Consider the following 27,979-nt stretch of genomic DNA (forward strand, 5'->3'; position numbering starts at 1 on the left):
GGCGGCGGCGGCGCTGCTCCCCCTGCTCGGTGCAGCTGCCGCCCGGCGCTTGCGCACTGGGCCCGGCGCGCGGCGGCACAGGCTTTGTGTGTGTGTGTGTGAGTGCGTGTGTGAGTGCGTGTGTGTGTGTGTCTGTGTGTGAGTGAGTGAGCGGGCGGCGGGCGCGAGTGTGGCCGCCGCGGAGCGCGAGCAGGACCCGGCGGGCGCGCTCCCCAGCCTCTCTGTCCCCGCCGGAACCATGTCGGGCAGGTCGGTTCGAGCCGAGACCAGGAGCCGGGCCAAAGATGATATCAAGAGGGTCATGGCGGCTATCGAGAAAGTGCGCAAATGGTAAGCGGACGCGCCTGCTCGCTCGCTCGCGGCTCGGCGCCGCGGCCGCCCCGAGCCCGGGAGCGGGTACAAAAAGCCGCGGGGCGCAGCGCCCGGCCCGGCCCGGCCGCGGGGCCCGGAGTTGGCGAGGGCGGGCGGGCGGCGCGCGCGAGCCGGGTCACCTGCGCCAGGCGGGGGCCGCGGCCGCTGTCCAGGTGCGCTCGCGCCTGTCGCCCACCTGGCGCGGCGGCGACGGCGGCCCGGAGGCGGCGGGCGCCCGGGCCGGGCGGCTGGAGCGGCGGGCAGCCCCCGCCGCGGCGCCCGGCTCCCGGGAGGGGGGCTCGGGGCCGGCCCCAGAAGCCATTTCGTTCTGTGCAAGTCACATGAAAGCGGCTTCCCGCGCGCCGGGGCCGCAGTGCCGGCGGCGGCGGGGAGAGCGCGAGCTCCATTGTGCAGGCACCGAGCGGGCCGCCGCCGCCGCCGCCGCCTCCCCGCGCGCCCCGGGCGGCGCAGCGCCGGCCCCGCGCCCCGGCCCGCGCCGGCCTCCCCGCGCCTGCCCCGCCGCCCGCCGCTCCCCGCCTCCCAGCCCGGCGTCCTCGAGTCTGCGGAGTTTGCAGAGCGCGAGCCGTTTAAATTTAGCGCTTTGGGCTGCCTGGAGCGAGGGCTCTCGGCGAGGAAGAAAGATGGGGGCGAGCGCGGGGAGGAAGGGGCGCGGGCCGCCCACGTCCCACCCCGCGCCGCCGGGCGCCCCGGGCCGCGGGGGCCGGGCGGGCCGATGATTTTGGCCAGAAACCGGTCCTGGGCCGCGTCTGCCTTTCCAAACCGGGAGCCCGTGTTTGTTTTGCGGAGAGAGCCCTTGTTTTTGTTCTCTGCACGGAGAAAGGAGCTTCGCTGTCGGCCGTGCGTGTTTTTCAAGCTCAAATTAGCTCCTGTCCGGCGTGGCCTTGTTGTAATTAACACGATCGAACATTTCCACGGCCTCGCCGGGGGCCGCCGCGGAAACGGACCCAGGGCCAGGCCCGAGGCGCGAGCAGATCGCCCGGTTGGGTCAGACTTGTTGAAAACTCCCAGCGCCCTGATTTCAACTTTATTATTTTTTTTCCCACGGCTTCACTGGGGTCCGGGAGACAGAGGAGCAGCCGCGACGTTGTCCCCGAGTGTCAGCGCCCGCGGGCTCGTCCTGACCCCTGATTTAAAGCCCGGAAACTGGGCAGGCCCCGGGGCAGGGTATGTTTATGTTTGGGGAGGTGTCATTTCTTGAGTAACGCCTGGGTCTCTAAAACCACTGGGGGCGAGCCTCCGGTCTGGCTGTGTCACAAGTTAGCTGTCCTTTCAGAGTCAAACCCAACAAAAAAGGCAAGAGGAAAATCAATAAAGTCCACGTGCTCCCGGGCCTCCTATGGAAAGGGCTGTCTGATGGTTGGATGCCCGGCCGTGGGCTGGGTTTGGCTCCAGTGGGACAAAGAATTTTCAGAACCGTGAGAAGGGGAGGCTTTCCAAAGTTGAGATCCAAGTCGGTGGTGCCTCGGGAGCTCCCCTGGAGCGCAGGGCGCCCAGTGCCTGACCGGAGCCATTTAAAAATGGCAGAAACTGCTGCAGGCCAAAACACACTCTGGAAAGCAACCCGCAGCCCCTCTCCTGTGGGATTGCCAGTGGGAAGGCTGGAGTTGGCCCCCTCCCTGCCTCAGCCCCTGTGCAAAGAAAGAGCTGGTGTCTGTGCCTGGGTCCCTTCTGTCACCGACGGTAGGTTAGAAAGGGGCCCCAGCAAGCTGCCTTTCTCTGCTCAGGGAGGCGTGGTGGGGCCTCCTGCCCCGGGTTCCCAGCTGGGCAGAGGCTCTTGCACCCTGACAGCTGCTCCCGCAGGGCGGCCAGCTGCTCTGCAGGGAGGGCAGATGGAGAGATGGGGCTTTCTGCCCTGCGGGCCCCTAGCAGCCAGAGCAGCCAGAGCAGCCAGCCTGGAGGCCTTCCGCGGCCGGGCCCACTGGGGGAGCCTGTAGTTGGGGTGGGGGATGTGTCTCTGCCCCTCTGCGCATTTGACACATCATGTCCTCTAAAGACCTCAGGCTTTGGGATCTCTTGGTTGAGCTTCCAGTCCACTTCCTTGCTGTGACCTTGGGCAAACCATGTAACTTCTCTAACCATGGCAACAAGAGGCTCTGTGCTGCTTCCTCCTCTCTCAGAGCTGTTGAGGATGAGTAAGGTCATGCCTCCAAAAACACCTCACCCTGTGCACGGGAGTGCTCGCCAAATATTGTAAGGTGGACTTTGTAGAAACTTGGCTCTGTGATTTTTTTTTTTTTTTTTTGGTTTCTTGTTTTTTTCTTTTTCTTTTCTTTTTTTTTTTCCCCCTTCTCAGCGAAAAGCCATGGCGAGCCACGGGACCATCCATGCCTCCAAGAAGCCTGCCATGGCTGTACCCACAGAATGGGTCTTCCAGTCAGCCCTTGAGGCTTTGGGTTGTTTATTAACCGTGTAGCCACCAACCATGCGGTTCACCACCGGCTAGGACAGGGGGTTGCCGGATTTAGCAAATTAAAATACAGCACGCTGAGTTAAATTTGAATTTCAGACAAACAACGACATTTTTTAAAATAATAAATGCTTTTTAGTGTAAGTATGTCCCAGGTACTATTTGGGACATACTTATGCTAAAAAAAAATTCATTTATTTGAAATTCAAATTTAACTGGGCTTCCTGCATTTTATGCAGAGGAGAGCTGGGATGTCTGGTGTAACTGTTAGTCCCATAAGCCTAGGGTGGTGTTCTCCTGTGCCCCTGTAGCCCCTCACAATACCCCCCTGCACCCCCATCCCTGGAAAAAGCCAGCAGCTAGCTGTGGCCTCCCTGTCTGCAGCCACCAGGTGATTTCTCCTGTCCTTTCTGTCTGGTGTCCCAGCAAGGCAGGCTGGCGGAGTGAGGAAGCCAGAAGATGGCCGAAGGGAAAACAAAATGGTGGGCCTCTTTTGGGAAACTGGGCCAGGCTTAGAGAAGCCCAGCATGGATGGAGAAGAGAAAAGGAAGGGGGAGCCGTTGGTTGGGAGACAGAGACTTGAGCTGCCAAGTAAGCTTAGGCCTGGGACCCTGTGGCACTTGGCCTGAGGGTTCCCCCGGTGGCTTGCTGTGGGGACTGAGAGGCTGGGGGACCCCCCCCCCAGCCCTGGGAGAGGTGGAGGTTTGAGCCTGAGGCCTCACCTTCCCTCCTCTGGGGGTTTCATCACAGGTACCTTCCTGCCAGGTGCATAGCTGGACCTGGGCCTGGTTAGGATGAGGCCGGCCGTAGGCCCGGCTGCCTGAGGTTTCAGGGACTAGTCCCAGGGAGTAAATACAAAGTGACTCTCTTGGGATGTTGGCAGAGTCCTCTTGGGCGCTGAGCGACCCCAAGATGATCTCCTTGGACCTGGACCCAGGAAAACATTGGAAATTGTCCTTGGCCTGGAGAATCTGGGATAGGTGCTTGTAGTTTATGTAGGAGTCCGTGCTGGGGAGGAGCATTTGGAGCTATATTCTTACATCAGGGACCTCATTTTGTCCTTTCGTCCCAGGAGCCCAAGTCTGGTGGAAAAAGAGAGGTATTGAAGCCAGGCTGACTACGAGGGGCCATCAAGGCAGGAGGGCTCAGGGTACGCCCAGGGGCAGCTTCACGGCAAGGTTGGGTGCAGCCTGGTGGTCATGGTGAGTTCTAGCCCTGGTGCCTACAGGTGGCGAAAATTGGGGGATGAGAGGGAGCCAGGGAGCCCTTCTGGAGCAAGCAGTCGCTCCTCAGGGCATGTGGCCCCAGATCATGTTTTCAAGAGTAGCCAAAAATCTGGATTTTCATGAGGAGTCTTATTTAAGTTTGGCAGTAGAGGCTAGGTGCAGTGGCTCACGCCTGTAATCCATCCTAGCACTTTTCGAGGCCAAGGCAGGAGGATTGCTTGAGGCCGAGAGTTTGAGACCAGCCTGGGCAACATAGTAAGACCCGATGTCTATGAAAAAAGTTTTACATTAGCCAGATGTGGTGGCGTGTGCCTGTAGCCCCAGCTACTGGGTAGCCTGAGGCAGGGGGATCACTTGAGCCCTGGAGTTTGAGGTTGCTGTGAGCTGTGATGATGCCATTGCCTCTAGCCTGGGTGACAGAGTGAGACCCTTTCTCAAAAAAAAAAAAAATAAAAATAAAGAAAGAAAGAGAAAAAAGAAAATGTGGCAGTAGATTCAAATTTTTAAAAGAACAGAACTGTGCAGGCCAAACGAAACACGCCTGTTGGCCAGCTGTTTGCCACCCCAGATATAAGGTTATGGGTGAAGCTTAAAACCCTCATGGGGGTGCTGTGTGTTCTGGGGTGATGGGTTTGGGGAGGCAGTTGTGGGAAATCTCATCTGCTCCCTTGAGCCCATACGCCTATCTGGTGTGTCTGTGAAATCCCATTTTGTGCTCCCCGGTGCTGGCCCAGTGACTTCCCTGAGTTCCGGGGGCCCCCTCACCCTGGGTGGCTGCTGGCTGAGCCGAGGTCTGAGGTCCAGCTCCCATGGTGGGGTCTTAACGTTCTCACCCCTGTCCTGAAGCCCCCTCGATAACTGCACCTAGAAATGCAGCTGAAGAACAATTTGAACAATTTCTGATCTCTGGGGTGACTTGGGGACTTGGGAAGGGGTCTCCAGCTGGGGCAAAGGAAAGCATGAGAACCTGGCTGCGTTCAGCTTGTGGCCTCCCGTGGCCTGGAGCCTCCCAGGGAAGCAGCTGCAACTTCAGACCTTCATCTTGGCTCGTTCATGCCGGCAGAGCCCAGGTCTCTGGCACACTTTCTGCCCTGAAAGGTGTCCTGTGTATTGCAAGTCAATTACTCTTTTTCTTTTTTTTTTAACACTATCAAACCTTGAATGTATTGATTTACTGGGGCCCAGGCCAAGGAAGCCAGGCGAGGGCTCGTGTGTATTGAGTGGCTTTGGCCATTTGCGTGGGATTCTAGCAATTTGTCATGCTTCCTCCAGCTCCCGTTACCCACGTGCTCCCCAGAATGGGTTCTTAGTTTTCATGGGCAACAGAATAGCACAAGGTGGGCTCAGGGATCTGAGCCTGCGCCAAATCCTTGTTCTGCCACCTACAATCTGTGTGACCACAGCTAGTGGTATAACCTCTCTGGGCCCCATGTTTTTTCATTTTTATAAAATGGAGTGACAACTGTCCCTCTCTTGTAGCCTGTTGGGAATCTCCGAGAGGGTGTGTAAATACAGTGCTTGGCGGGAAGCCTGGCATGTAGTAAGGCCGTGGTGCACAATGGCTATTATGATGCTTGCTCTGTTTGTCACTAAAGTTGTTCCTGGGAATGCCCTGTCCCTTCCAGGCACCTTCTGATTATTAGTAATGGAGGAGGAGGTGAAAGATTGGCACTGTGGCTTGTCCATTCTTCCAACAGGAGAGAGACAGGCAGGTGGCGACTTAGTTACCTGCCTTTCCTTCATTCTTTTTTTCTTTTTTTTGAGACAGAGTCTCACTCTATAGCCTGGGCTAGAGTACAGTGGCATCATCATAGCTCACTGCAGCCTGAAACTCCTGGGCTCAAGAGATCCTCCTGCCTCAGCCTCCTGGGTAGCTGGGACTACAGGCTTGCTCCACCACACCTGGCTAAATTTTCTATTTTTTGTAGAGACGCGGTCTCACTCTTGCTCAGGCTGATCTCAACCTCCTGGCTTCAAGCAGGCCTCCCGCCTTGGCCTCCCAAAGTGGTAGGATTACAAGTGTGAGCCACTGCACCCGGCCTCGTTTGTTCTTTCTGGGCTAAAAGGGGCAGGGCCAGAGGGGCTGCTTCTAATAGTGCAGAAGTTCGCCTCCCCATGCCTCAGTTTCTTTGTCCAATGGAAAAGTTGACACTTCCTGCCACTAGGTTATGTAAAGATTAGAGCAAGTATTCACAGTACTTGGCACATAGAAGGCACTAGAAACAGTCATTAGTACAATAAGAAAAGCCGGGCCCTGTCCTCTGGGGAACGTGAAGGACCCTAGCCGGCAGCGTTTTGGAGGCAGAGGTGTCTGTGGTTTCGGCTGTCTGGTTTTGAGTGTGCTTGGGCTCCCAGAAGTCCCCATGGTGACGAGGTGGGGGACCTGTAACATGCCACCTGGCGCCAGGTGTACGTCTGGCCCCACCAGCCCAGTGTGGGTCCCTCTGAGCCGCCAGTCTCCTCACTGGGCGGTCAGCGGCCGCTTGGTGACCTCATACATCCGCCTGGGTGGCAGAGCCCCAGTCCCCTGAGTGTGGCCGCTAGGTGTATGGGGCTGGAAGGGACTCAGTCCGTCTGACTGCAGGGGTCAAGGGCAGAAGGCGGGTGGCTGTAGCGATAATCTAAAAACCGTGATGGCCCGGAGCGGGGCGGTGGCGGCCAGTGCGGTAATTACTACCTCGAGTGAAAGGCCATCTCCGCTTCTCCTCCTGGTCTGCAGGCCTGCCTCTCGCAGCTGGGGCCTGGAATGCGGCCGCGGCGGCTGTGCAGACGGGCCACCAGGAGCCCTGAACCGAGCGGTATGGGCACCCTCCTGGCCTGGCTGCTGCCACAGGTCCAGGCCGGGCGACCTTTTGGGCCGAGGCCGCTGCTCTGCAGCTTCCCTTGGCCACTCCGAGGGGCGTTCGCCAGCAGGGCAGGGGCGGCCCCCCGTGTCTGCCCTGCCTCCCTTCCCTGCCCCCAGAAGTGTCACCAGGGGCAGGAGGAGCCCCGGGCGTGTCCTTGGTAAAGACCCCTGCTCCCTGCAAGGGAAATGCCCCACTGGCCCGAAGCCCTCTCTGCCGCCCAGAGGGGCACGGGTGGCCCAGTCTGCCGGCCCTGTGGCGTTGGCAGTGACACAGGGGGAACCGCGGCCTGGCTTCCGTCATCCACAGAGATCCTCCTAACAGTGGCAGCCCCCACCCTCCCCTGCCCTCACCCTTACCAAGCATTTCTTTCCAGCAACAGCCCAGAATAGTCAGTGGTCCCGTGTGGTATAACAGGTGAGGAAACTGAGGCTCGACTGGCGGTGCAACTTGCCTAGGGCCAGCTAGTGAGGGCAGAGCCGGGCCTCAAGCCCACATCTGTGTGATCCGGAGCTTGGCCTCTGCCCCGAGGGAGCGTGGCCCATGCCCCCGTGGAGATGAGCGGGGTCCTGCCCCATAACCCCCTGGTAATGGGCGCTTCCTTGTCCTCCACAGGGAGAAGAAGTGGGTGACTGTTGGTGACACATCCCTACGAATCTACAAGTGGGTCCCTGTGACAGAGCCAAAGGTTGACGATGTGAGTATGCGGGGCTGGTGCCCTGGGCTGGGGACATCTGTCCATGCCCCTCCCACCATGGTGATAGGGGACTGCCTGCTGTCACCCACCCCCATGGGTCCCTGGGGCTAAGGCCCCCTGGGAAACAGAAGGATCCAGCTTAGGCCTGGAGAGGCTGCTGGATCTGTCCCCATCCCTCTCCAGAGCCCACCCCTCAGAGAGCTGGGGAGTGTCCCTGCAAGTTGTGTCTTCTGGGCTGAGAGCCCCCTGTCCCCCCCCCCCCACGCGCCGTCCCCGGGCAGCACAGTTGGGGGCAGGAATGGTGGTGCCCGTGGTGCAACTCTGCTCCTGAGCACCTGGCCGTCTGCTGGGCCCCGGGCTAATGCTTCACATGCATCCTCTCATTTACTTCTCACACTCGATCGGTGGAGTTGATCTTTTTAAAAACTCTCGTCTGTACAAGTGACAACACGGGCTCAGAGAGGTGAAGTCACTTCCCTAGAGTCACACAGCTGTCGTCGAGCCGTGAATCCAGCTCATGTCTGTCTGACTCCAAAGTGCATGTTCTCTCTGTTCTTGGAGACCCTTCTGGTGGCTGGGGCTGCTGGTGGCAGGTGGCCCCAGCAATGAGAGAGCCTGTCATTTTCCCAGGCAGGGGCTCCCGGAGGGTTCTAGGAGGGGCGGAGCCATCCTGGCTGCCACCCCTGGGGAGCACTCAAGGGGCTGCGCTGCCTGGGGAGGGCTGGATGGCCTGTAGCTGCCCCCAGCGCCCGGTTCTCCAGCTTTGCTGCTCCAGGGTCGGCTGTTCTCATCTCTGGTCAAAACCCAGAACGGTCCCGCCTACGGGCTTTGCCTGAGCTGCTCTCCTGCCCGACTGCCTTCCCTGCTGGCTCAGACTAACGCGCGTGGCTCCAGTCACTCCTGGGAGTGATGTGGTCAGGACTGGTGAGCTTTGAGAGGCTGCAGCGGGTCCAGCTTCTTCCGTGAGACAGGCTAAGCCTCCCTCCGCTGTCTTTCCTTACCTGGGTCTCTAGGCAGGGCTCAGCTTCAGCCCCATTCTTTTTTTTTTTTGAAACAGGGTCTCACTTTGTCTCCCTGGGTGGTGGAGTGAGTGCAGTGGTGTCATCATAGCTCACTGTAACCTCAAACTTCTGGGCTCTAAGCGATCCTTCTGTCTCAGCCTCCCGGGTAGCTGAGACTACAGGCAGGCAGCCCTGCGCCCGGCTAATTTTTCTATTTTTTGTAGAGACGGGGTCTCGCTCTTGCTCAGGCTGGCCTTGAACTCCTGACCTCAAGCAATCCTCCCTCCTCAGCTTCCCAGAGTGCTGGGATTACAGGCCTGAGCCACTGCGCCTGGTCTCAGCCAGTTCTTGACACTGTGGTCACATGCTCGGCCCTGGGCAGGTTGGTGCTGGGCTGAGAACTTAGGCATTTGTTGTCCCTTCTGGTTCTGGCTGGGGCTCCACCGGGGCTGCCTTCCCCAGAGGGATGGAGACCGGGTCTGTCTCCGCCTCCCCAGAGGAAGAGCAGCGCCGCCGGGCTCCTCGAAGGCTGGCCTGGCCCCGGCCCATGTCTGTGCCTTGCACATCATTAGGTGTTGTAGAAACGCCGGTTGCATTTGAGAAGACGTGGTCCCTGCTCTCAAGGAATTTCTAATCTCGTTGGGGGAAGATAATTATAGAATAGCATGAAACAGACATTAGGGATGTGCCAAATGGAATATGATCAAGGAGAAAGCGTTATATATGGGCCGTCAGGAAGGACAGGGCAGCTCCAGGCTGGGCAAAGGGCATTGGATTGGAGCTGGACACACCAGCCCCGAGTGACCTGTGATGCTGGGCGGTCACCCCACCTTGCTGGGCCTTAATTCCCTCTTTTGTGTGACGGAGCAGTAATATCCAGCTCGCGGGGTTTCTGCAACAGAGCAAAGGCAGTATATCACCACGGAGAACACTTAGCACGGTGCTAATTCTCCTTTCGTCTCTGAGCCATGATGTGGGATACCCCATCCCCCCCCCCAGGGCAGCGGTGCCGGCCTGGCTGAGCAGCTTGATAAATGCAGATTCCTGGGCCCCATCCCGGGCAGCTGAATCAGAATCTCTAGAGGGTGGGGGCTGAGGATCTGCATTGTGGGGCAGGGATAGCTTTTTATTGTTTTTAACACTCAATGACTATATGGTTGCACCAATTTTTTATTTTAGAACTCTTGACAATTTCATCCTTTCAAATAAGTAAAACATGGTACAAAATTCAGATGTCACTTTAAAAACCGGTTTTTTAATTAAGATGATTCATGTACCGTAAAATTCACTCTTTTAAAGTGTGCGAGTCTGTGTTAGTTTATTCGTAGATGTGCAGCCATCACCACTGTAATTCCAGAACATTGTCATCACCCGAAAAAGAAGACTTGTACCTGTTAGCAGTTACTCCCCCTTCCCTGCTCTTCTGCCCTGGTGACAACCAGTCTGTGTTCCGTCTGTAGATTTGTGTGTGTTCTTCAGATGTTGCTCTGTTACTGTGTGTCTTTTTATACATCTGTCTCGTCCCCACACGTACCCCCACCCAGCCCAGTTCTCTTCCTCGGAGGCAACTCGTATTACTAGTTTTTGTTTATCCTTCCAGAGGGAGCCTGGGCTCACAGACACGTGTGCAAAAACACACTTGTGTGTCCTTTGCTTCCCACTAATGGTGGCATTTGCATGTCTTGCACCTTTCTTTTGTACATCGTGGCGATATTGAAATATTTTAGTACGTGAATATTTTTGCAGATTGCTCCATATTAGTACATGAAGAGCTGCTTTATTCTCTGTAATTGTTGCATTGGATTTCGTTGGATGAATGTGTCATAATTTATTTAATGAGTCTCTTAACCAATGGACACAGTTAGATTGTTTCTAACTGATTCTATTCCAATTGTAAAAATTGGAACGGCTCACAGCAGCCCCCTCACCCCTCCTTCCTCCCCGGGTTTTCCCTCCTTAGCTCCCCCTGTGTTTTTGTGCTGGAAGTCGGCTTACTAAGCTTTGAGAAAGGCAGCCCCAGGGGGCCCGAAGCTAGTGGAACTGAGTGACCTCTGTCTTTGCCAGGTTCACCTGGCATCACTTTGTACCTGCTCTGGGCCGATGGGGACCTTTTCCCCAGATACTCTCCCGGGAGGAGGAGGCAATTGCTGCCAGCCAGGGTGTTTGCGTGCTGCCAGGGCCTGCCCTGCAGACAGGCGGGTTCATTTCCCAGCGTGCCAGAGGTGGGCCAGCCTCAGAATCCTCCCGGCCGCGGGGCTCTTTGATTCCAAAGTGGGCAAGGCCCTGAGTGCAGCCGCTTGTGGAACACGTTCAAATGCTGGCCAAGGAGAACCCTCCAGGAGCTTGGGGGCTCCCAGCGGATTTGATGGAATAAAATATTCATACCGCTCCCCAGGGGCCCGAGTGAGCGTGCACACATGTGATTTGGTGACTTGGTCTCTGCTCCATTTTCCCCTCCAGAAAAACAAGAATAAGAAAAAAGGCAAAGATGAGAAGTGCGGCTCGGAGGTGACCACTCCGGAGAACAGCTCCTCCCCGGGGATGATGGACATGCATGGTGAGCGTCCCCCGGTCTGCGGCCTCTCCTTCGGGTCCCTGGGCCTTGGTGATGCGCTTAATTGTGTTTTGTTTCTCAGCAGGTTTGTTCACATTCCAGGCAAGGGGTAGGAGGGCTGGGCAGGACCAGGAGGCCTCGGTGCCAAGGAGAAGCAGGGGAGGAAGTTTCTTTTCCCAGCGCACCAAGCCAAGAAGTATAAAGTAAACCCGAAACGTAAAAATAAGACCCTGCCTTCACCCAGTGACAAAAACCTCACCAGAGATGTTTCCCTCGGCCCCATGTGTGCCCAGGAAGATTTTGGGAGGTGTACGTTTCTTTTTCCCTTCCAGGGAGATATAAATTATATAAATGGCTATGTTTTCTGTTTCCCATTTTGCATTGGCTGCTGGGAAGCTCCAAACCAGATTTCTGACTTCATGTTAATCACCCTAGGACCATGGGAACAGCCTTTCCACATCCACAGCCCAATTTCCTTTGCTGTCTTATTTCAAAAGTTGTAATGCAGCCAGATGCTGCGGCACACGCCTGTAGTCCTGGCTACTTAGGGGGCTGAGTTAGGAGCATCGACTGAGCTCAGGGGTCCAAGGCTGTAGTGTGCCATGACCCCTGCACTCCAGCCTGGGCCATGTAGTGAGACCCTGTCTTTTAAGAACAACAACAAAACACCAAAAAGCAAACGGAAGTTGTAACCAGTGTCCCAGCCGTCAAATCCGTGACGGTGCTGTCACTGTCTGCCATTGTTTCCCGTTGCTGTTGTTTGGTTCTGTTTTTACCTTTTTAGCTGAGAGGAGAAGCGCAAATCCTAAGTGTGGGGCCCCATGAAATGTTCCCAAACCGCACCTACCCGTCTGGCCCACCCAGGTCGGACACAGAGCGTTCCCAGACAATCCCTGTGCTCCTCCCGACGGCCTCCTGGTCCCCGTCCCTGCCCCTCCAGGGAAAACCACCTCAGAGACTCAAACCTGAAGTTTTTTAAAAAATTGAGTGAGCTTCCGATATTTATGAATCAGGAAATCTGCATTACTGGCGTCCTCTGAGAAATGCAGTCTGGCTCCCCGGAGCGGGTGCTCCCTCGAGCGGTGTCCCTTAAGCGGGGGGAGGCATGTGGCCCTCTCCAGGCCCACCTGGCTCCACCACCTCATTTTGTCACCTGCCTGGCCTGGTGGGACAGGAGCTTGCAACTCCTGCCTTTTTCCATCTCTCGATGCCAATTCCCAGGTCTTTGTGCTTGTGACCATCCCGAGCCTTCGGTACAATGAGGCAGAATCAGCTAAGTAACGAAATAAGGAGATCAGAAAAAGGAATGTTGGTTTGCTGGAGTTTCCAATGCTGGGGAAGCGCCGTGGGAGCTTGGCTGCTGGTTGATGTGTCAAGAGAGCCCCCCTCAGCTGGCCGTAGGATCGTAGTTGGGATACGTTTGATTTTCTGAAATAGATATGTGAGCTGGGATGTGACCAGTCTCCCTACCCTGCTTAGCTCCCCTTCCTCTGTGGGGACCGAGGAGACCCCAGGCCCGGCTCTGGATTTCGGTTGGATCATACTCACAGAATTACAGGTGAAGAGAGGTCAGGATCCCTCCTGGGTTCAAGTCCTAACTCTCCCAGGACCTCCCCCGGCCGTGCGATCTTGGGCTGCTTACGTGGCCGCTGGCCTTCGGGTTTGTTTGGTTTTATCTGTAGAATAGGGCTGGTCGTGCCGACTGCGTCCAGTCAAGCTGATCCTTTAAAAGCTGTGGCATGTTAACAGCTGACATTGATGAGACCATCACCCAGTCCTTCAAAGGCCGAGTGCAGGTTTATGCCTGGACACATGATCTAGAAAAATCTAGGATGCCTGACAAACCAGGTCCCTGGACACGGGAGCCCTGTTCACCTTCTCGGTATCATTTCCATTTTCGTACACATGCGCCCCAAACCACACTACGCTGCGGGCTGTGGAGACGCGCAGGGCAGGGGAAGAGTTTTCTGGAAGGCTTCAGGTGGGAGGATGGGCTCAGCAGGAGGTGACGGGAGAGGGTGCACACATTTGGCCTTTTAGTCTACAAGATGCAGCTGGTGTTAGCCCAAGTGTCAGGGTCAGCCTGTTACCAGGTCACCAGCATAGCCTCAGACCGCTAACTCGTTAAACATTAGTGCTTATTGTCATTAATTAACACAGCCTCAGGCTGGAGCCTGGGAGTCGAGCTGCTTGCACACGTACGGTTGGCATGGAAAAGAAGTTTGGATTTTCCGGAAGGATAAATCGGGAGAGTGTACATCCTTTTTTTTTTCCCCCCCTAAAGTTCCAGAATTCACAGGAGGATGCTTTTGTGTAATGAGCACCCCAGAGTATGCTTAAAATAAGATCCAATTTACCCATTTGGGGCTGCCCCACTGCCTGGTGCTTCCCAGGCAGGTGGAGCGGGGGAAGGGCTGGGGGCTGGGCCGGCAGCCTGAGCACACGGCTCTGCTGCCCCAGTGAAGGTGGTAGCGGCACCTTTCTGGTAGGTCGTCGGGAGGATTAAACGAGGTGATCGTAAATGCTCCTGCCCAGTGCCTGGCGTGTAGCTGGTGCCTGGGCCTGTCAGGGTGTCTTTCATTGTGCAAAAATGGCTCGGTCCCAGGTGCAGCGTGGCCTAGAAAGGCAGTGCCAGAGTGTGGTGGTATTTTTGAAATCTCCACTTGGGCATCTGCAGTTTAAACTGACTCTTCGTGCCCTAGAAGCGGGTACAAGGCAAGGAGAGGGGCCCCCGGGCCCCCCACCTCTGCCCAGCCCAAGCCTGAATGCCACTGGCCGATGGACGATTCCCTCTTTTCATCGTGAGACATTTCACTGTAGAGAAGAGTAGTGAGACGAATGTGTACCCCATGACTTGGTTCTCGTGAACACGATGCCGTATTCCCCGTCTGTTTTTTTAATGTGTTAAGCTTTTTAAATTGAAGTCTAATTTACATTAAAAATATTCGCAGCTCTCGAGTGTAAAGTTCAGGGAGTTCTGACAGTTGTGTGCAACCTGTGCTGGAGCATTTTAAAGTAAATTTCTCTGCATCGTGACATTTAAGTCTATATCTAAACATTTCGGCGTGCATTGCTAAAAAATACCATTTCTCTATGCCCACCGTACCATTGTGACTTCTAACACAATTAGCAATTCCTTAATAGCTTTTAAAATCCAGACCGTATTCAAATCTCCCAGTTTGTTCCAAAACGTTACAGCTGGCACGTTCAAAACAGGATCCGGATCATTTCCATACTTCATATGTAGTTGTCGGGTCTCTGAGCTTTCTTTTACTCCGTGGTAACCTTCCCTATTTCTCCCCCCTCCTTTTTTCTTTTTTTTTTTTTCTTTTTAATAAAAATGATATTAACTTGAAGAGATCAGACCAAGTGTCCTTTGGAACGTCCCACCTTCTGCCGCTGTCTTGTTCTCTCCCTTTTGTTTCATACCAAGCGGAAGCTAGGGCTCGGTGAAGTCGGATGAGGCATTTGGCAGTAATGCCCCCGGACCCTGCCGTGCTGTCCTCCGTGTGGCCTCACAGCCAGATGCACACGATGGCTGGTTTCCCCACCCAGATGTCCCCCAAAGAGTTTAAACGTGTTAGGCCACCGTCTCTAGCTGGCTGCCTCCAAACACGGGCTCCTTCTCCATGAATGAGGAGTGGGGGAGGTCAGGCCGTGCAGGGTGGCCCTGGGTGGTGTGGGTCGCTCCGGAGGAGGGAGTGGAGGAGGGAGTACCCAGACCCTTTCCTGGGAGAGTGTCCTGTGGGGCTGCAGGCGCTGGGGCACAGGGAAGCCGAGCCACCCCAACCTGCCTGTCCTCGGCAGCTGCAGGATCTCACCCTCTGGGTCTCTTCTCCCTGCACAGACGATAACAGCAACCAAAGCTCCATAGCCGACGCCTCCCCCATCAAGCAGGAGAACAGCAGCAACTCGAGCCCTGCTCCCGAGCCCAGCGCGGCTGTGCCAGGTGACGGCACCGAAGCCAAGGCAGATGATGCCCAGGCCGATGGGAAGGGCCACCCTGGGGCTGAAGGTACGTGCCCTCTGGGGCTGGGCTCCCAGGGGCCTCCACCCGGCCTTCAGCACTCGGGGGACAGGTGTTTAAGGAGGCCCTGCCATGAAAGGTAACACCTGGAGCACATGGTCTTGCAGGGTGATTAAAAAGTCAGACAATCTATTCTTTGGAAGCCAAGTGTGGTGGAGAATTAGACAGTGGGAAGGGGAAATGGGGAGTCTTGCCGAACAACGGGGGATGTCACAGTTTTAGGGTGGTCAGGGAAGGCCTCGCTGAGAAGCTGGCGTTAGCACAGATGAGGCTTAACTAGGCAAGGAGTAAGCCAGTGTGTATCTGGAGAAGAGCGTTGCGGGCCATGCAAAGGCCCTGTGGCAGGTGTGTACTCGCCGTGGTTGGAGGAGTGTGCATGAGGGACTGGAAGATACGGTGGAGTCAGAGAGGAAGCAGAGCCTCTGGCACGGGGAGCTCCTAAGGCTACCACCCGACCCACGTTTTTATGATGAGTGAGATAGGAGCCGTTGGGGTTTGGGTGACGTGATATGAAGGATTGACCACCGACAATGGGGGGACCAGGGAGGGGCTGCTGCACTTGTCCAGGTGGGAGAGGATGGTGGTCGGACCGGGGAGATGGAGGCCAAGGCGAGAGGATAGCTTGAGGCCAGGAACTTAAGACCAGCCTGGGCAACATAGCAAGACCCTGTCTCTACAACAGATTAAAAATAAATAAATAAATAGGGTTGATTTCCGACATTTTTTGAAAAATCAGATTTGGCAGTAGTAGGCCTGCTTTTCCACAAGGCAGCAACCAGTTAGAGCAGAGAAGTGGCTTTCTTCCAGGGAGGGTGGGATGGCCTGTAGTCACCAGTTACCGCACTCCCCACCACTCCCTATTGTCACTCCAGCACCAAGGCCAAAGGGCAGTTGCCATGTGTGTTTGTTGTTTTTCTTTTCTTTTCTTTTTTTTTTTTTTTTTTTTGAGACAGGGTCTTGGTCTGTTGCCCAGGGTAGAGTACAGTGGTATCATCATAGCTCACTGCAACCTCCAACTCTTGGGCTCAAGCCATCCTCCTGCCTCAGCCTCCTGAGTAGCTGGGACTACAGGTGCATGCCACCACCCCTGGCTAATTTTTTCTGTTTTTAGTAGAGATGAGGTCTTGCTCTTGTTCAGGCTGGTCTCGAACTCCTGACCTATAGCGATCCTCCTGCCTTGGCCTCCCAGAGTGCTGGGATCACAGGCGTGAGCCACCGTGCCCGGCCCAGTGCCACGTATTCCCCCATGATGACTGTTTTTCCTATTGTAGATTTAAAGGGAAAATTAAGATTTTTTTTTTTTTATCGAGACAGGGTCTTGCTCTCTTGCCTGTGCTAGAGTGCAATGGTGTCATCACAGCTCATTGCAACTTCAAACTCCTGGGCTCAAGCGATCCTCTTGCCTCAGCCTCCTGAGTAGCTGGGACTACAGGTGCACACCACCATGCCCAGCTAACTTTTCTATTTTTTTTTTTTTTTTGGTAGACACAGGGTCTCTACAGATACTAGGACACAGACAAGGCAAGTGTCCTTCCCGTCCTTGGTGGGGGGACCACTGCCAAGGTTATTTTGTGGACACTTGGCCTGGAACCTGGTGCGTAGGAAGGGTCTGGGGAGCCAGGGGAGCGATTCTGGGGGTGCTGGGGGCTGGTGTGGGCCACGTCTGCAGCCACGTTCTGGCTTCTTTCCCATCCTGGTTTCCTTCTGGCCGTGGCCTTGTTTCTCCCATGTTTGGGGTCTGCATCTCCTTTGCTATAAAGGCCGGTTAGAACTCAGCTACAGGAATTGTATTTTAGGCTCATGCTCCCATAACTGCCACATTTCGCTAACTTCTACCCACCCCTCCTTGCCGCCACCACCAAAAGCTGAAGTGCTGGCACCCAGGTGGGCCACCCCAGACCCCTGGGCCCACACAGCTGCCCAAGTGCTGCTCAGATAGTACCCACCTGCCTATTGCCAGGGGCTTGTCGAGCTCTCTGGAGGGGGGCACAAGGACACACCCACATGGCCTTCCCAGGTGGGTGCACACTGCCTGCTAGGACAGGGCAGGTCGGCCACCAGCTGTTGACCTTGCTTTGAACTTGTTTACTGCCGAGTGAGTTCAGGGAATGACATAATGTCCAAGCTCCCTGGACTAAATTTAGTCCCCAGGAAAATAATTTCCCCTGGGTGAATTCCAGCACCACTGCACTCAGAATCAGCTGCTGCCCGAGCCCTTGAACACTCTGTGAGCTCCCAGGCCGGTTCCCACCGAGCTCCCGGCCTGGCTCTCGGGGGAGGCCTCTGCCGGGGCATCTCCACCCGGCAAGGGTCAGCATGAGTCTCCGGGCGATCGGCCGCCTGCGTGATTTCTAAGCCTACAACTGGGGCGCCCACCTCCGGCTCCACTCCTAAGAGCCCGCGGTGCCCAGCAGAAGAGGAACTGTGGTCAGATGCAAAGCCACAGGTGTGGCAAATTTTTTAGGTCAATGAAAATTTTAAATGTTTATGTTAAAACAAATATATGTTATGAAATAGACTATAACACCAACATGGATTTTTTATCTTCTTTGTTGAGATGAAATTCACATAAAATTAACAACTTTTAAGTGAACAACAATTCACTGGCATTTAGTATACTCAGAAGGTTGTGCAACCACCACTTCTGTCTAGTTCCAGAACATTCCTATCACCCCAAAGAGAAACCACGTACCCACTAGCGGTCACTCCCCATTTCTCCTTCGCGCATTCCCTGGAGACCACTAATCTACTTTCCGTCTCTGTGGATTTGCCTGTTCTGGATGTTTCGTGTGCGTGGAGTCCTCCAACACGCGGCCTTTTGTGTCCGGCTTCCTCCCTCAGCGTCGTGGTTTCAAGGTCCCTCCGTGGCGTGTGTCAGTGGCTCACCCTGTTTTCTGGCTGGATCGCGCTCCCGTGCGCGTGTGTCTGCTCATCTTTCCGTTCACATTTGGGCTGCCGCAAATAGCGCTGCCGGGAACATTCGAGTACAGATAGCAGTTTGAGTCCCAGTTTTCAGTTTTGTGGGGTACACACCTAAGCGGGGCATTGCTGGGTCCTGGGATCACTGTGTGTTTAACTTTTTGAGGTGTGGCCATTAACCATGGATTTTAAAGGTAAAACTAAAAGCATCAAAGAAATTTCAGGTTTCTGGGGAGTTTGGCTCCTCACGCCCTGGATTCTCCCTCAGTTACTCCCGCCTGGGGCGGCTGTGCTGCTCGGGTGTCTGTCCTGTCGTTCCATTTAATCCTCACGGCTACTCCACAGGGTGGCTGTTGTCCACCTGGTTTCTACAGAGGGGGCGTCTGAGGCTGAGAGCCCCTCGTCTGGCAGAGGCGGGGTGGGCCGTGCTGGAACCCAGATCCATCTGCAAACCCTGTGTCCTCCACACCCCGGGCTGTGGGCACCTGACCCCCACCCCGCGGCACGAGAGAGCCCAGCGCAGAGCCCGGCCGTGACGCCTGCGCGGGGATCGGTTCTCCCGGCCTGACGAGTAACAGGCGTTTGCTACCAACAGCCCCGCACGCTTGCTCAGCCCCCAGAAGGAGCCCCCGGGTCCTCTGCCCCAGCCTGTCGCAGCCCTTCCTCTTGGCCCCGTGTTGCTTGGTTGATTTTTTTCCTCCCCTTTGTTATTTCTCTGCCTCAGAAGCCCCGGCAAGCGAGCCTCGGTTGCTCCAGCATTCTTCAGGATTAGCTGAGTGGGCTTTTTAAAAATCAGGGTAACAGTGTTGGGGCCCTGGTGGGATTTTGCTGCTCTTTTCATGAGTCTGCGGCTCTGTGCCCGGTAAGCTCTAGGTAGAGCTGCTGCCACCCCCTCCCCCGCCTCCAGCCTCTACCCTCCTTCTGCTGGAGGAAGCTGGGGTGAAGCAGCAGGGAGGCCGAGGCCTGAGAATCGCCCGGATGCCTGGGTCTGCTAGGTCTACCCATGGCCCGGGGCTGCAGTGCCGCCTTCTCGTGAGCTCCAGTACTTAGAGAATTTTTTTTTTTTAATTTCTATTTTTTTTCTTTTTTTGAGACAGAGTCTCACTCTGTCACCCGAGGTAGAGTGCCGTGGCATCAGCCTAGCTCACAGCAACCTCAAACTCCTGGGCTCAAGCAATCCTCCTGCCTCAGCCTCCCAAGCAGCTGGGACTACAAGGCATGCGCCACCATGCCCAGCTAATTTTTTCTATATATTTTTAGTTGTCCAGATAATTTCTTTCTATTTTTAGTAGAGATGTGGTCTCGCTCTTGCTCAGGCTGGTCTCGAACTCCTGAGCTCAAACAATCCCCGCCCGCCTCGGCCTCCCAGAGTGCTAGGATTATAGGCGTGAGCCACCGCGCCCGGCCGTTAGAGAATTGTTAAAGACGTGAAAAATTCTTCCCAAACACTGCTGATGCCTGTTTGGGGAGGGGGAAAATTATATGCATGTAGGAGGAAAAACCTGGAAAGATGGGAAGTAAAATCTCTAAAACATTAGGGGAGGGTCTCTGGGTAGCGTGAGTGACAGGTGACTTTATTTTTTTCTGTATCCTCTCTTTCCTGCAATGATCAGTCATTGCTCTGACAATCAGAAAAATACCCATATTATTAAGTGAAATGTTTACAAAGGGCCAGGTACCTCTGACATTCCCCAGGAGGAGGAGGCAGGCTCTGGAAGGCGAGAGGACACAGCCACCTTGGCTGGCGGGAGGGAGGGACCTTCAGCCATGATTGTTGGGCGCGCTGGGGCCACCAGGGGGCGCCGCGTGCACGCAGCTCGCGCCCACAGCATCCTGCAGGCTGAGGCACGTGGCAGCTAATCAGGGTGCCGGAGAGGGCTGGGGACCTCAGGGCAAGCGTGTGGCCTGGCTGCTTAGAACAGTGTCACTAAGAAATAAGAGGCTTCTCCCAGGCCCCCCAACACCCACATCCAGCCCGCTGCAGCCCCCCCCAGGACCCCCGACCACAAAGCTCCCAGCTGCGGGTATTTTTAGTATCTGGCCCATCTGGCTCCGTTTCACGTGCCTGAAAACAGCTTCTGTCGTCTTGCTGTTCCCGCAGACGCTTCTGACGAGCAGAATTCACAGTCTTCGATGGAACACTCGATGAACAGTTCAGAGAAAGTGGAGCGGCAGCCATCTGGAGACTCGGGTCTGGCCGCGGAGACGTCAGCAATCTCTCAGGTACCTCGATCCGGGTCTGGGGGCGGAGGGTGGCGGGCGGCTGGGAGCCTGTTAGGTTGTCAGGGGTATGCTGAAAGGTGTTTTTGTCGTTTTGTTGCTGGACACGTGGAACTGTCATTTATCTGTGAGCCTCATCCCGTATCTGCCCTGGGCTCCGCAGGGATAGATGAAATGCAGGGTCCCTGTCCTCAGTACAGGACAAGGGAGGGTCCTTAATCTCACCCTCAGCTTCATCGTTTTGTCCATTCAGTTCACGGAAGCATCACCTGGTCTCAGCGACCCAATATTCTCCAGGGCCGGGAAGGCAAGTGGCTCACGCTTTGGAATGTCGCAGCTGACCCTGAGCCCCGGGGCTGGGCCCCTTTCTGGGTCGAAGCTGTGTGTCCTGATCTGGTCTGGATCAGTCAGTGCACCTGCACCGTGGCCCGTGGTCAGGAGCAAACCTCCCAGAGCCAAGTCCTGGTTGGAATCCCACTTCTGTCCCTTAGTAGCTGGGCAGCTAACTTCTCTGAGCCTCAGTCTTTCCAGCTGTCAAATGGGTCACAGAACTGTCTTAGGGCACTAGTGAGGATCATATGAGAGAACGTGGCCTAGCGTGGAGCCAGGCGCAGAAGATGCAGAAGGGTCCTTTGCCGCGGCCATCACTATTGCTGCAAATCCTACAGACTCACCATAAGAGGAGTGGGGACTCAGAGGTCTCGAAACCTCAACTAATAACATGGTTCCCACTCTGCTGAGTGTCTTCTGGTGCCTCGAGGGAAACCAACAAGAGGTCACAGCAAAACGAAGGGAGGCAGCAGGACACGGTGGGTCTCGTGGCGGAGCCTGAAAACAGGCCGTCCCCAGAGGTGTCCCTCAGACTTTAAAATCTTCAGAATCCTCTGATCCTCAGGGAACTCACCCCGCGGGGCCCCCCACCAGCACCCAGGCACAAAGGGGACATTGACAGAAGGTGCGTTTGCCGTGGCAGGAAGTAGACACGGCCTCTGCTCCAAAGGGGGCTGGTTACATAAACCCGAGGTCGCGTGTCAGACAAGTGTGGCGCTGCCCAGGAGAGCATGGCTGGACCTTGCAGGTACCATAAATATTCTCGCAACATGAACTGAGAAAAGCAAGTTGCAGAACTGCAGGCAGAGCATGAGCCCATTTGGTTAAAAACAATACAAATTCAAACCTGGTGTGTATAGTAAATAAGTATGACATGTCCGATTTTCTTTTTTTTTTTTTTTTTGAGACAGAGTCTCACTCTGTTGCCCAGGCTAGAGTGCCATGGAGTCAGCCTAGCTCACAGCAACCTCAAACTTCTGGGCTTAAGCAATCTTGCCTCAGCCTCCTGAGTAGCTGGGACTATAGGCATCTGGCACCATGCCTGGCTAATTTTTTTCTATGTATATAATATTAGCTGTCCAGATTATTTCTTTCTATTTTTAGTAGAGACGGGGTCTCGCTCTTGCTCAGGCTGGTCTCAAACTCCTGAGCTCAAACAATCCTCCCGCCTTGGCCTCCCAGAGTGCTAGGATTACAGGCGTGAGCCACCACACCCAGCCCCGATTTTCTTAAGTACTAAGTTTGACCGTTGATATTGCTGACATTTCACTTTGACACTTGTTTTATGTTTACCATGAAGGTACAGCCTTCAGTCTTACAAAGGCACATTTTGGCTTGTGATTATCTTTCAGATTTTTTTTTAGAGCAATTTTTGTGAAACCATGGATAAGTGAAAAATTTGTTTTATTTTTGAATATGAGTTCCATCGTGGAACCAGTACGGCACAGACAGCTCAAAATATCAACGAAGTGTTTGGGAAGGGTGTGGCTAATGAACGCACAGTACATCGATGGTTTGAGAAGTTCTGTTCTGGTGATTTTAATCTTGAAAATGAGCCATGTGGGGGTGACCTGAGACCAAGGTGGATACTGATGAGCTGAAAGCTGTAGTGGAAGTGAATCCATTTCAACCTACACATGAATTAGCCGCAAGGTTTGACGTTACTATTCTAACAATATTGGACCATTTGAAACAAATCAGCAAGGTAAAGAAGCAGGTAGATGAGTTCCGCATGAATTAAACGAGCATCAGAAGAGAAATCGTCTCGAAGCTTGCCTTTCTTTGCTGTCATGACATAAAAGCAAACCATTTCTACGCCATATTGTTATGTGTGATGAAAAATGGATTCTTTTTGACACTTGCAAGCATTGTGCACGATGGTTGGATCAAGTGCTGAAACAGTCTAAAACCGAATATTCATCAAAAAAAAGCTAATGGTGTCTGTTTGGTGGTCCAGTGCTGGTATTATCCACTACAGCTTCATGAAACCTGGTCAATCCATTACGGCGGATGTGTACTGCAACCAGGTGGATGAAATGATGAGGATGCTCGCTATGAAGCAGCTGAGATTGGCTGATAGAGACAGGCCAATCCTCTTGCAAGACAACACTCGACCACATGTTACACAAACAACGCTGCTCAAACTACAGAGGCTGGACTCGGAAACTCTCTGTCATCCACCATATTCACCAGACCTTGCGCCAACTGACTACCACTTCTTCCAGGGTTTGGACCACTTCTTACAAGGAAAAATACTCAATTCTCAACAAGCTGTGGAAAATGCCTTTCACAATTTCATCGCCACTCGCTCTCCAGGATTCTTCGCTGCTGGCATAAGCAAGCTACCATTAAGAGGGCAAAACTGTGTCGATAGTTTAGGTGCACACTTTGATTAATTATACTGCTTCTTGTTTGAAATACAATAAACTACGCTTTTGATTTGAAATCATACATGACCTAACAGAACCAAAGTTATTGGCTGGGGTCCCCCGGCCCCTTGAGCTCAGTGGCATAAAGGTCAGCTTGACACTTTGATCCACACCCTGGGAGAGCGGCCAGCGCCCTCCCCTGGTGTCTGAAAAGGCCAGGGGTTTCCTATTCCCATGTCCCCCTATTTCCTCCACTCCTGCTTCCAGAGGTCCTAGACCTCTTCTGCCATTTTCCCGGTCACGCAGACACACACACTGCCCTACAGAGTCAGGCGTGTGAGCAAGAGGAGGATGCATTCCAGCAAAGCAAACCCCTGGCATTTAAGAAAACACATGCTCTTCATGCTGCCCACGCCCCAGCGTCAGGAAGATGCCTCTGGCCCTCCCCCGTGCTCGGTCCATCTTGCCCTTCTCTCTCCTCCCTTTCCTCCTCCCATCTCCTGCCCTGCTGGGTGGCCCTGAGAAGGTCAGACTGTCCTCTCTGTCTCCCGGGCATCACTCCCAAGCTCACCCACAGCCACCCCTTGGCCAGGTGCTCCACAAAACAAAAGGCCCTTCACCTGCGTGGGACCCACCTTCCCTAGAAGGCGCCGCGGCCTGCTTTCTCCTGTTACATCTGTGTCGAGCTCGTGTCCCTTTCTAAATAAGGCAAAAGGGGAGAGAGGGAAGAAAGCCAGGCCTTCCTGACTGCCCGTGGTTCCTGCTCCCAGGGTCCCCCAGAAGGAGCGCGTGTCACCTTCTCTGCGAGTCTCACGCCACGTCCTTCCTCCAGGCCCGGGGGCCTCTGTTAACATTTAGCACTGAGCACCTGCCTCGGACCGGGCGCTGCACCGGGTCCCTCCCTGCCCTCGTGGGGCTAATGATGGGCAGGGGGTCTCGGGCAGGGCTGGGATAGAGCAGACACAAACAGGTCACAGAGTCACACCAAGTGCTATGAGAGGATGGAGCAGGGTGACTGAAACAACAGAACAGGCGATGTTGGCTCAGGTGTGGACGGGGCGCTGGGCAGTGCAGAGGGGTGGGTGGGCTCAAGGAGATGGGCTTGGTGGGACTTGCTAATAGGTGGGGGGTGCAGGCGGGGGTGGGGCTGCTGGGTGCCATCCGGGCCTGGGTTTTCTCCCAGGCTGATGGGTGGCTATAGTCGGGACTGGGTCTCAGGTTAGGTTGGAGATGCCCGGGTTGATTGGGTGATAGGTGAATGAGTGGGTGCTGAACCTTTTTTGGGGTCATGGGACTTTTTGGGAATTTGGTGACAGCTATAGACCCCCTCCCCCCCCCAGAGTCACATACATAAGTACATTCAGGAAAGGCTGAGAGTGTGCCTCACTTAGTCTCTGATGTGGCAATGCGAGTCTGGGCCTTCGACAGATGGCCTTGGAACTTGGAGAGGTGAACCTGAAACTTGTGCACAAATCACCACCCTAGCGGTTCATCACAGGCAGAAAGACTGACAACCGTCTGGGCGGGTGAAGGGAGCGTGGCCTACGGTCCTGGATGAGGGCATGGTTCACCTGTGGCAGGGCTGGGCGGGGGCAGGCGACACAGGCCTCCACGGGCTCAGGAGGAGTCCGAGTGTGACAGTCTCCCTAGGTTCGGGAACCTCCTGAAGCCCGAGCACGGGCCTTCCTCTGAACCACCAGGCTGCCCTTCGGCTGTGCGGCCCAAATCGCTCCCCTGGCTTATTAACTGGGTTTCTCTTTTCTTCCTTCTTCCCCCAAGGATTTGGAAGGAGTGCCGCCCTCTAAAAAGATGAAACTGGAGGCCTCTCAACAAAACTCCGAAGAGATGTAGACAATAAGTGAAACTCTCCGGTCCATGTTTCATGGAAGGTACATCAGCAATTAATTCTAGAACAACTTTGCCCGAGCGACTCCTCTTGGGTGCGAACAGAACTACTAACGTTTCAAGTTTACCAAGTGCAAATCCAAGAACACCTAGAACGACGTAACTTCTCAGACACTGAAGAACTCTGCTGTGAGGCGAAACACTCGAACCTTTGTGTGACTGTCCTTGGGGAGGCGGGTCGGCAGCCCGGGAGCGTCTGCACACATCTCGGAAGCCGAGACCACGTTTGTGTTGCTGCTGTGTTTTTTTCCACTTCTCTATTTAACGATATAAGCTATTTGAGGGTGGTACCGATCAGGAATTCGCTTTTCGTCGGGGCTTTTCACACTGTTCAACCGATTCCTTCTGCTTTCTGTTTTTGTGCCTTGTGCCCTTGAGGTGACCTCTGGCATGTTTCCTGGTTGTTTTGCATCTTCCTTTGCAAAGTGCCCTCTTGGTTCATTAGGGCGGCAGCCGCCACCGTGCTCACCTCTCTCCTCCGTGCCCCAGGACTTTATCGGGGCAGGCAGGGCGGAGCGGGGTGCTCCTCGGCCCACCTGATTTCCAGGTGCAGGGGGCTCCGGCCCCCCTTGAGCCCTGGGTGGGGTCCGCACCGGCCTCCAGGGCCCGAGGAGTCGCAGGTGTGGGGCATGGTCCCCAAGGGCTGGCCTCCTCGGTCCAGACCGGGCGCTCGATGTGCCCTCACTTCCTCGGGGCCTCTGAGGCTGGGTGTTCCCGAGCCCACAGCGGCCCGGATGGACATGCAAAGCCCTTAGATTTTTCTGGCACTTCCACTCTATTGCCCCTACTCCCACCCCCACCCCCGGTTTGTTCCAGACCTCCCAGGATGAAAAGGCTTCTCTGGCTGACTGCAAGGCTTGTCTCCCCAAGACGCTAACGGGCCGGGGAGGCTGGGAGCAGGCGGCAGCAGTAGCTGGTGCTGAACTTTCTCTCATAGGACGTCGCTTGGATTTCAAATCCACGGGAACCTGCTTCCCTCTGCCTCCCCCGCACCCTGGCCCATGCCCTGAGAGGCAGCCCTGCAGCCGGTCACAATCCACTCGCTTCTGCGTGACGTTCTGACTCTCAGAGCTGACAGTCTGATCGTGTCTCCTTCCCGGAACGTGCTACGTCGGTCCCCACGGGGGGGCAGGCCTTGATGGTTGGGCCTCGAAGGCCAGAAACAAGGCGCCCAGGACTTAGGAAGATTTGCACACCCTTCCGAAAGGGGAGACGGACTCGCCCTCCGTCCCTGCCTATGCTGGGACCACGTCCTGTCACTCAGCCCAGATGCCCCTTGGACGAGCTGCCTAGTCGTTGGGTTCTGAGGCCTGGTTTGCTCTTAATATACGGACTCCTCAGACCTTAAACCTTTCCTGAGCTTTCTTTACTGCACTGGAGTTCTAACTCCCTTTGAGTTGTGTGTTATGGGGGGGGCGGGTTGCGGGTTTTGTTGTGTTTTTTGTTTGTTTTTTTTTTTTTTGGCTAACTGGTGCATATTCAGGTACCACCTTTGACGTGTGGATCTTTCTCCTGACCACCATGGAAAGCGTCTGCCAGATTCCATTTTCTAAGAGTTTCTGAGGGTGAGGCTCTTACCTTTTCTTTTTTTAAAGGGAGCCTGTCTACTTCCTGCACTTCAAGAAGAATCAAAATGTTCCTGAATTTCAAATACCTCATGCAAAATGTCTCCTGAAATAAGGGAAAAAAAAAAAAAACTTTGCAAAATCTTAATGTTGAAGTTAGCAATGCCGAAAGTTTTCTGTCTTAAAAAAAAAAAAATCCTTGTACTTACCAGTTTTGCCCCTCAGGCCGTCAGTTTTGTGGAGAACTGTGTCCTGCGGTCGGCGCGGAAGCATCCAGAAGCGTCTCTCTCAGCGCGTCCCCCCGCGGGGTCACCGCCAGACCCTGTAGAGTTAACGGTTTTCTTTGCAGGGAAACTCCACTTTGATGGAAGATGAATCTGGATACCCCCGCCCTTTTCTTTTTTGGGAAACAAGAGGTTACAACCCAGACAGCTGGAGGAGAGCGAGACACCCGCACCCAGGGACGCGGGAGGGCCACCGCGCCTCTTGGCGGCCTCCGGGCGGCAGGGGGAGTTGGCGCGGCTGAGGATGGAGGCGACGAAGACGTCCACGGTACCGAGGCTGTCACTAGTTTTTCTCTGAAGTGCCTGAAGGTAGGAGTGGGCCCGGCCGCGGCCACGCCAGGCAAAGCGCCAGCAGCCCTGCGCTCCGCGCGGAACGACGAGACTGCAGCGATCCCACGTGCTTCCTTCCCGGCGCGGCCTGCTGCTCCGAGCCCCGCACCCCGCCTGCCCCCACCGCAGAACCGGGGTGCGGGGCCCTGGGTGAAAGCCTTCCGCGGACATCGGGCCCGCGGCCTCCAGGGCTCCCCGGGCAGACTTGATTCCCCCCAAAACTTGAAGTCGTGGAAGCCGCGGCTACACATTCCACAAAGTGCTGGCACTTACACCCACAACCCGGAAGGCTGTTGACCGACTCGTGTAGGGTGGTGACCTCCCATTATCAACCGGTGTCATGGTTTGGAATGTTCATTATCGCCGAGGACCTGGTGAGAGGCATAAAGACCTTTTTCACCATTACCTAATTTTTTTTTCCCTCTTACGATCTTTTTTTTTTTTTTTTTTTTTGGTGTGTTGTACAGCAGTATAATTTTTCACTTATTTATTCCATCAGTAGATATGGTTTGTACAATGTACAATGGCTCCATTTCAGAAAATAAAAAAAAGTTCAAATCATGAATACCCTGTGGTTTTGTCACCTTATGAGAAAGAGGAAGGTCAGATTGAGGGTGGGAATGCCCCTCTCGTGGCCCTGGCCCCTGCACGGCCGTGTGGCCCTGGCTCTGCAGGGCTCGGCGGGCTCCTTGCTCACAGCGACTGCTGGTTTCCAGTCGTGAGAGCTGTCATTATTAAGCACCACCTGGGTACCATGCAAGCCACTAGACACTCCTTTCTGTGAGCAGGTGTTGGTGAGGAAACAGCAGGGCTGTCCCTGGTTTAAAAGCTATACCTAATCCCATCCCCGCCCCTCTGGCCTGTGCCCAGTAAGGACTCTGAAGGGTCAGCGCACAGCTGGATTGCAACCTTGTCTTGACCTCTCTTAAC

At 54.9% G+C, this 27,979-nt stretch overlaps 1 protein-coding gene across 2 annotated transcripts; it reads left to right on the forward strand.

The window, feature by feature from the left end:
• Nucleotides 1–15: 15 nt before the first annotated feature.
• On the forward strand, nt 16–26,571 carry BCL7A (BAF chromatin remodeling complex subunit BCL7A). 2 transcript variants are annotated; one of them, XM_045534899.1, is made up of 6 exons: nt 16–330; nt 7,464–7,545; nt 11,007–11,103; nt 14,948–15,115; nt 20,148–20,269; nt 20,520–21,525. In XM_045534899.1, exons 1-6 carry the CDS (start codon nt 239–241, stop codon nt 20,832–20,834), a joined length of 876 nt encoding a protein of 291 aa, XP_045390855.1. In that variant the 5' UTR covers nt 16–238; the 3' UTR covers nt 20,835–21,525. The 2 variants fall into 2 exon arrangements, with proteins under 2 accessions (XP_045390855.1, XP_045390856.1); XM_045534900.1 differs by lacking the exon at nt 20,520–21,525 and adding an exon at nt 24,745–26,571 and having other exon boundaries at nt 23–330.
• Nucleotides 26,572–27,979: the final 1,408 nt, after the last annotated feature.

Source organism: Lemur catta, chromosome 21 (assembly GCF_020740605.2).
Source record: "Lemur catta isolate mLemCat1 chromosome 21, mLemCat1.pri, whole genome shotgun sequence".
In the NCBI taxonomy this organism is placed as follows: domain Eukaryota; kingdom Metazoa; phylum Chordata; class Mammalia; order Primates; family Lemuridae; genus Lemur; species Lemur catta.